The 8,726-nt window shown below is 48.0% G+C and overlaps 1 protein-coding gene across 1 annotated transcript in view; it reads left to right on the top strand.

Annotated features, from left to right (window-relative positions):
* The first annotated feature begins 376 nt into the window (after positions 1 to 376).
* The window catches only part of hcfc1b (host cell factor C1b), a 28,799-nt gene continuing 20,449 nt past the window's right edge, over positions 377 to 8,726 (top strand). Inside the window, exons 1-9 of the mRNA XM_061735724.1 lie at positions 377 to 935; positions 4,421 to 4,569; positions 4,673 to 4,833; positions 5,265 to 5,467; positions 5,579 to 5,663; positions 5,998 to 6,104; positions 7,177 to 7,356; positions 7,639 to 7,938; positions 8,015 to 8,160. Of these exons, the coding sequence (XP_061591708.1) occupies positions 758 to 935; positions 4,421 to 4,569; positions 4,673 to 4,833; positions 5,265 to 5,467; positions 5,579 to 5,663; positions 5,998 to 6,104; positions 7,177 to 7,356; positions 7,639 to 7,938; positions 8,015 to 8,160 (1,509 nt within the window). The 5' untranslated portion in view covers positions 377 to 757. The remainder of the gene's footprint in view (positions 936 to 4,420; positions 4,570 to 4,672; positions 4,834 to 5,264; positions 5,468 to 5,578; positions 5,664 to 5,997; positions 6,105 to 7,176; positions 7,357 to 7,638; positions 7,939 to 8,014; positions 8,161 to 8,726) is intronic.

The following is an 8,726-nucleotide window of genomic DNA, read 5'->3' as shown; positions in this document are numbered from 1 at the left end:
AGCTTAAGATTAAGATTCCCAGAATATTCAAATTTTTTTAGATAGGATATTTGAGTTTTCTTAAGCTGTAAACCATGATCAGCAATATTAAAATAATAAAAGGCTTGCAATATTTCAGTTGATTTGTAATGAATCCAGAATGTATGACATTTTTGTTTTTGTAATTGCATTACAGAAAATCACAATATTCTTATTTTCTGAGACAGTCCTGTACAAATAAACTTGCCCTGCCTGGCTTTGCAAGATTCATGATGAAATCCATGCAGGTCCTGAACATCAGCCTGTGGGTGTAAATAACAGAGCTGTAGTTCCGCTGCCGTCCTGAGGGGGGCGGTAGTGCAGCGTGCAGCACAGCAGCTGCACAGAAGAAGATTTAATGCGGCTCCGTCTGCAGCTCAACTCCTCCGGGCCTCCGCTGCAGCGGCTTCCCGCGCTCACACCGCCCGCCACACAGCACCTGAACGCGGCTGTCAGCCTCCGCACCTCCAGCTCCTCGCACCGACCCCGGTCCACAGCGACCCCGGCCAGCACTGCCTGATACAGCACCACCAGCCGGGTCTGCGGACGAGGCCGCTGAGCGTCCGCGGCCTCGCCTGGCTCCGTCAGCCGCAGGAGGCGCGTCCGATGCGGGGGGCGGCTGCGTCGTGGTGGCGGGGAAACCTGCGAGCTAACGGTACACTAGCGGCGGCTTGAGCTCCACCGGACCCTGGTCGTGTTTACTGTCCCTCGACCCCGAGCTGCGGACAGAGGGGGCTCCATGGCCGAGCCCGCCACCCCCGCGGTGCTGAAGCCCTGCTGGAAGCGGGTCCTGGGCTGGACCGGCCCTGTGCCGCGGCCCCGCCACGGGCACCGGGCCGTGGCCATCAAGGAGCTGATGGTGGTGTTCGGGGGCGGGAACGAGGGCATCGTGGACGAGCTGCACGTCTACAACACCGGTACCCGCCGCTGCTGCTGGGGGGAGGAGGGAGGTGGGGGTCTGGAGGCTGGGAGGAGGCTGTGTTGTTGTTCCTAGTGTTGTTGTGTTAGTGTTGTTGCTCTTCCTAGTGTTGTGAGTGTTGTTGCTCTTCCTAGTGTTGTTAGTGTTGCTGCTCTTCCTAGTGTTGTTAGTGTTGCTGCTCTTCCTAGTGTTGTTAGTGTTGTTGTTGTTCCTAGTGTTGTTAGTGTTGTTGTTGTTGCTCTTCCTAGTGTTGTTGCTCTTCCTAGTGTTGTGAGTGTTGTTAGTGTTGTTGTTGTTGTTCCTAGTGTTGTTAGTGTTAGTGTTGTTGCTCTTCCTAGTGTTGTTGCTCTTCCTAGTGTTGTGAGTGTTGTTAGTGTTGTTGTTCTTCCTAGTGTTGTGAGTGTTGTTAGTGTTGTTGTTGTTGTTCCTAGTGTTGTTAGTGTTGCTGCTCTTCCTACTGTTGTGAGTGTTGTTGCTCTTCCTAGTGTTGTTGTTGTTGTTGTTCCTAGTGTTGTTAGTGTTGTTGCTCTTCCTAGTGTTGTTGCTCTTCCTAGTGTTGTTGTGTTAGTGTTGCTGTTCCTAGTGTTGTTGCTCTTCCTAGTGTTGTTGCTCTTCCTAGTGTTGTTGTGTTAGTGTTGCTGTTCCTAGTGTTGTTGTGTTAGTGTTGCTGTTCCTAGTGTTGTTGTGTTAGTGTTGCTGCTCTTCCTAGTGTTGTTGCTCTTCCTAGTGTTGTTGTGTTAGTGTTGTTGCTGTTCCTAGTGTTGTTGTGTTAGTGTTGTTGCTCTTCCTAGTGTTGTTGCTCTTCCTAGTGTTGTTGTGTTAGTGTTGCTGCTCTTCCTAGTGTTGTTGTGTTAGTGTTGTTGCTCTTCCTAGTGTTGTTGTGTTAGTGTTGCTGCTCTTCCTAGTGTTGTTGTGTTAGTGTTGTTGCTCTTCCTAGTGTTGTTGCTCTTCCTAGTGTTGTTGTGTTAGTGTTGTTGCTCTTCCTAGTGTTGTTGCTCTTCCTAGTGTTGTTGTGTTAGTGTTGCTGCTCTTCCTAGTGTTGTTGCTCTTCCTAGTGTTGTTGTGTTAGTGTTGCTGTTCCTAGTGTTGTTGTGTTAGTGTTGCTGCTCTTCCTAGTGTTGCTGCTCTTCCTAGTGTTGTTGCTCTTCCTAGTGTTGTTGTGTTAGTGTTGTTGCTGTTCCTAGTGTTGTTGTGTTAGTGTTGTTGCTCTTCCTAGTGTTGTTGCTCTTCCTAGTGTTGTTGTGTTAGTGTTGCTGTTCCTAGTGTTGTTGTGTTAGTGTTGTTGCTGTTCCTAGTGTTGTTGTGTTAGTGTTGTTGTGTTAGTGTTGTTGCTCTTCCTAGTGTTGCTGCTCTTCCTAGTGTTGTTGTGTTAGTGTTGTTGCTCTTCCTAGTGTTGTTGTGTTAGTGTTGTTGCTGTTCCTAGTGTTGTTGTGTTAGTGTTGTTGTGTTAGTGTTGTTGCTCTTCCTAGTGTTGTTGCTCTTCCTAGTGTTGTTGTGTTAGTGTTGTTGCTCTTCCTAGTGTTGTTGTGTTAGTGTTGTTGCTCTTCCTAGTGTTGTTGTGTTAGTGTTGTTGCTCTTCCTAGTGTTGTTGTGTTAGTGTTGTTGCTCTTTGTAGTGTTGTTGCCCTTCCTAGTGTTGTTGTGTTAGTCTTGTTGCTCTTCCTAGTGTTGTTGTGTTAGTGTTGCTGCTCTTCCTAGTGTTGTTGCTCTTCCTAGTGTTGTTAGTGTTGTTGCTCTTCCTAGTGTTGTTGTGTTAGTGTTGTTGCTCTTCCTAGTGTTGTTGTGTTAGTGTTGTTGCTCTTTGTAGTGTTGTTGCCCTTCCTAGTGTTGTTGTGTTAGTGTTGTTGCTCTTCCTAGTGTTGTTGTGTTAGTGTTGCTGCTCTTCCTAGTGTTGCTGCTCTTCCTAGTGTTGTTAGTGTTGTTGCTCTTCCTAGTGTTGTTGTGTTAGTGTTGTTGCTCTTCCTAGTGTTGTTGTGTTAGTGTTGTTGCTCTTTGTAGTGTTGTTGCCCTTCCTAGTGTTGTTGTGTTAGTGTTGTTGCTCTTCCTAGTGTTGTTGTGTTAGTGTTGTTGCTCTTTGTAGTGTTGTTGCCCTTCCTAGTGTTGTTGTGTTAGTGTTGTTGCTCTTCCTAGTGTTGTTGTGTTAGTGTTGCTGCTCTTCCTAGTGTTGTTGCTCTTCGTAGTGTTGTTGCCCTTCCTAGTGTTGTTGCCCTTCCTAGTGTTGTTGCCCTTCCTAGTGTTGTTGCCCTTCCTAGTGTTGTTGTGTTAGTGTTGTTGCTCTTCCTAGTGTTGTTGTGTTAGTGTTGTTGCTGTTCCTAGTGTTGTTGTGTTAGTGTTGTTGCTCTTCCTAGTGTTGTTGTGTTAGTGTTGCTGCTCTTCCTAGTGTTGCTGCTCTTCCTAGTGTTGCTGCTCTTCCTAGTGTTGTTGCTCTTCCTAGTGTTGTTGCTCTTCCTAGTGTTGTTGCTCTTCCTAGTGTTGTTGCTCTTCCTAGTGTTGTTGTGTTAGTGTTGTTGCTCTTCCTAGTGTTGCTGCTCTTCCTAGTGTTGTTGCTCTTCCTAGTGTTGCTGCTCTTCCTAGTGTTGTGTTAGTGTTGATGGTGCTGTTCCTAGTGTTGTTGTTCCTAGTGTTGTTGTTGTTGTTGTTGTTGTTTTTCCTCGGAGTGTTGTTCCTAGAAATGGTGTTGGTCTTAGTGTACTAGATATTCATGGTGTTGTTGTTGCTGGTGTTCGTAGAGTTGTTGCTGTATTCTTAATGTTGTTGTTCTTCGTCGTCACTGTTCTTAGTGTTGTTGTTGTTATAGTGTAGTTGTTGTGTTCCTGGTGTTAAGAGTGTTGTTTTTAGAGAGTTTTGTTGCTGTTTCCTGGTCAGTGTGGTTGGTGTTCAGTCAGTTGTGATGTTAGTGTTGTTGCATTTAGAGTGTAATTGTTGTGTTGTTGTTAGTGTTCTTAGTGTTGTTGTTAGTGTTTTTACTGCTATTATTTTTATTGCTTTAATGGTTTTATTTCTTTTTTGTTCTTTTCATTGTATTATATGTTCTAGCATGTTTTTATAGTTTTTAGTTGTTTTTAGTTGTTTTTGAAGTTGTTTTGTGTGCTATGATCAGCACTTTGTTTAGACTTTTGTATTAAAGTGCTATACAAATTGAGTTGAGAGTTGTTGTTGTTGGTGTTGTCTTTGGTCAGAGGTTTGGCGTGTTCCCAGGAGGAGAGATGTGATAAAAGCATGTCACCATGTTTTTTAGGATCAAACTTACATTCATTTACAGGTTTAACCCTGCCTGAAATATCTCAGATGTGTATTTTGTTGTAAATAAAAAAAAGAGAGAAACAAAGGGAAACTTGAGCTCGAATGAAGCCACCAGATTGCTGAAGGGGGTTGGGTGACGTTAGAACAAGTGCACGTGAATCTTTAAACGATGTTTGTGGTAAAGACCTGTGTTTTCTGCTCTTAGAAGCAACATGGCTAACATGTCTGTGACCCACCCCAGCTACCAACCAGTGGTTCATCCCAGCGGTGCGCGGTGACGTCCCACCAGGGTGTGCCGCCTTCGGCTTTGTGTGCGATGGGACCAGGCTGCTGATCTTCGGAGGGATGGTGGAATATGGCAAATACAGCAACGACCTGTATGAGCTGCAGGTCAGTGATGTCAGTGTGTGCGGCAGGGCCTGAGTGGTTCCTGTAGCGTGGTGTCTGGGAGTTGCCGCGCCTGCTGTGGAAGTAACATGTGGCTCTCCTGCAGGCCAGTCGATGGGAGTGGAAACATCTGAAAGCCAAACCTCCAAAGAACGGCCCGCTCCCCTGCCCCCGCCTCGGCCACAGTTTTTCTTTGATCGGTACCCGCTGCTACCTGTTTGGAGGACTGGCCAATGACAGCGAGGACCCTAAGAACAACATCCCCAGGTAGGAGCTAAGCCTCAGGTAGGTCTCTTCCGCATAACTAGTTCTGGTTCCCAGCTCAGAACCAGGATAACTGGTGCTACTCTGGTTTCGCATCTCTCCTGGTCTCGAGCCAAGAAGCAGTTCTGTCAAGGCCAGCGGGGGTTAGGCAGTTTTAAAACGTTGAAACCCCCCAGAAATGTTTGTCTTGTGTCCCCTCAGGATGGTCCTAATATTGTCATGTTTTTATAAAATTGGTTCAGTAAAGGTGGTTGTCATAGCAACAACCATTCGCAAACACCAGCTGTTGTCTGGAACGGTTTTAAGAGCACGTTGAGGAGGTGGGACGTCACCTTGACGCTGTGGATGAACTGGAACCAGAACTTAGTTCTTATTGGTGTAAAGGTGTCAGGTGGGTGTGAAGCTGACTTGTCGGACTCTCTCTTGGGCTTCAGGTATCTCAACGACTTGTACTGTCTGGAGCTGCGGCCAGGCTCCAGTGTGTTTGGATGGGAGATTCCCGTGACGACGGGGACGCCGCCGCCACCCAGAGAAAGCCACACGGCGGTGGTGGCGAGCAGCGGCGGAGCCAACAAACTGGTCATCTACGGTGGGATGAGTGGCTGCAGGCTGGGAGACCTGTGGGTCCTGGATGTAGGTGAGACACCTGTTCGCCAGCGTGGTGGTTCACACCATGAACTGATGCACGTGCTGCATGAACACTGCTTTCCTCCACAATAACCGCTGGTTCCCGCCCCCATGATGTCAGAGTCTCTGGAGTGGAGCAGACCCACCCTCGGCGGGGTGCCCCCCCTCCCCCGCAGCCTGCACTCTGCCACCACCATCAAGAACAAGTAGGTGCACACGCCAACGCGTCCTGCTGACTCACCTGTCCACCTCTCCACATGTTCACCTGTCTCACCTCTCCACCTGTCTACCTGTTCAGCTGTTTCACCTCTCTACGTTTTTTTTATCCAGCTCTCTCACCTGTTCTCCTGTCCTCCTGACACCTGACTCACCTCTCCAACTGTCCACCTGTTTCACCTTTCCACGTTTTTTCCTGTTTCACCTTTCCACGTTTTTTCCTGATTCACCTGTCCAGCTCTCTCACCTGTCCACCTGTTCTCCTGTCCACCTGACTCACCTCTCCACCTGTCCCAGTTGACTCTCCTGTTGACCCCTCCACAGGATGTACGTGTTTGGGGGTTGGGTTCCTCTGGTCATGGATGACGTCAAAACAGCTACACATGAGAAGGAGTGGAAGTGCACGAACACACTGGCCTGCCTCAACATGGGTACACACACAACACACACACACAACACACACACACACACACACACACACACACACAGAGGAAAGTACGTTGGTTTGATACTTGGAGCAGCATTAGAAATACACGTTGAGTATTTAAGGTACACCCCACCTCTTCTGTAGTGCTGCCTCGTCACTTCCTGTTTAGGGTCTCCAGGTGAGCTGCACGTTGTCATCAGTGTGGAGTTACTTTAGTTTGGAAATCCCGCCAGGAGAATGGGGACATGCTGCTCTTTCTAGAGGTGGAGCAAATGTTGCTAAATGTAAAACGAGCAGACGTACTAAGTATTCAAACAAATGTATAAATATATAAGGGTTAGGGTGGTACATAAATATATAAATAAATGAACGATAGTAGCAGCAAAAGGTTACAGTACAATGTTGGCTGCCTCCATACCATCAACAAACATTAAGAACAGGGCTTCTTTAATCCAGCGGCTGTACGTATGTCTGCTTGCTAGCAGGGAGCATAAAGCCAACATAGTTGTTGCCCATGTCTCAAAAGCTTAAAACGCTTAAAAGTGCCATGTACATGTAAGGAAATGCCACTTGTGTATGAATGTTGTTGTGCTTACTGACCTGGAACCAGTTTTATGAGGTACAAAAATGTGTCCACGTGTTTTAGTGACGAAGCCGCTCCGCTTGATTGATGGTCGGAGCAGTCAGCTGACACATGGTTGGTCTTGGTTGAATACGGGTTGCAGCATCAGACAACGGATGGCCGTGTAGCACCATAACTTTATGCTTCAGTTTGGTATTTATATCCTAGAAACGCTGAGGAATGTACTTCTACGTCTGTCTTACCCTACTTTACAGTTGGATAATTGAAAGACTGATTCACTTATTTACTTTATTTTGCTTTTTATATTAGCTGAAGGTTGAATAGTAAAATTTTATCTCTGGTTTCTTCGGGTTTCAGTCTCGACTTTTTTCTACCACATTCATACACAAGTTCACACAGGTAGTCTCCATGTGTGGAGGCCCAATAGCCCCAGGTATCTGCAGGTGCTCACTGGGGGAGGACGTTTCTTTACTCTGTGTATTTGTGTGTGTAGATACCATGTGCTGGGAGACGGTTGTGATAGACGCCGATGAGGAGAACCTCCCCAGAGCTCGGGCAGGTCACTGCAGTGTGGCAATCAACTCTAGGCTCTACATCTGGAGCGGCAGAGACGGATACAGGAAGGCCTGGAACAACCAGGTGTGCTGCAAGGACCTATGGAGCCTGGAGACAGGTGAGGACTGCTGCAGGTAGAACCCGAGGACCAGAGTCTTACATAGCCATTTAACAGCAGTTCACAAATCTCCCATATCACCAGCCAGCTACAGTCGACTTGTCCTTATTTCAGCTACTAGGCACTCTACTGACTTCTGAGATGTGAATAAAGGACCAAAGGACCAACGGAACATAATCATTCATACTTTATAGAGAATACATTCTGTTGTGCTGCTTTACCTGTCTGTCTCCCTTCACCTGCCTGTCTGTCCTCACCCCTGTTGCACCCGTCTGTCTGCAGAGTGTCCTGTGGCTCCGTCTCGAGTCCAGCTGGTCCGGGCCAACACCACGTCTCTGGAGGTGAGCTGGGGGCCGTCTCAGACGGCGGACACCTACCTGCTGCAGCTGCAGAAGTATGACATTCGCGCCATGCCTTCATCTTCCGCCGCCCCCGCCACCACTCCCGTAGCTAACGCACCTCAGATCCCCACCCCTGCTGCCACGACACCAGCCCACCAGATTGTCCCGAAGTCTGGTATCACACTCGTTCCTGCCTCTGCTGTCGCTGTATCTGGAAGCCCATTGGTGTCCAAAACTCCAGGTGAGTCTTCACAGCTGTACAGGTACATGTTGAGGTAGTAGCTGTCCATCCTCTCACCTGCTGGCTGTTTCTGCAGCAATCCTGAGGGTGTCATCAGCTCCCGTTGCAGGGGGAGGAACCCCTGTGGTCACAGTCAGACAGGCCACGCCCAGATCCCCGGGAGCTTTGACAACACTTCCCGCAGGTGTTCGTATGGTGGTACCTGCTCAGCCTTTGCAGACGGTAAACACATGTTTTTTTTTTTTACAGCTCTCATCTCTTTGTGTTTATCTCCATGACAACCTTTCATCAACTTCCTGGGGTTATTAGCTGTCACATGACCATGTTTGGCACATACTGAATGTCCTGAGTAGGGCTCCATGGTGCTGTAAAGACCTTCAGAAGATCTCTTAATTCCCCCTTCACATTCTCCCTGCCTCGAATGGCACACTGAACGTGCAGGTGGAGTTTGGGAAGAACAGACTTCGGGGATGCTTTAAGTCCCCGGCGATGATGTGCACGCCATGTTTATTGATGATGAGCTAGAGCTAGCCGTCTGGCAACAGGGCCGATGGCCTCAGGGGCAGGATCCCTGGGGGTAGGGCTGGGCGATATATCGAGTATACTCGATGTATCTCGGCTTCTACTCTGTGCGATGTACAAAATGACTATCCTGAATATTCGAGTATACATTGTCACGCATTTGCTTTTAGCCGCTGGCATTACAGGCTTTTCTCACTCTCTCATCTCTCCTTCTCAGAGAGATAAAACAAGCGCACCGTTACATACGTCAGTCACGTGCGTGCATT

This window comes from Cololabis saira, chromosome 12 (assembly GCF_033807715.1).
Source record: "Cololabis saira isolate AMF1-May2022 chromosome 12, fColSai1.1, whole genome shotgun sequence".
NCBI lineage: Eukaryota > Metazoa > Chordata > Actinopteri > Beloniformes > Belonidae > Cololabis > Cololabis saira.
Note: the sequence above shows the minus strand (reverse complement) of the source record. Positions and strands in the feature narration are given on the sequence as shown.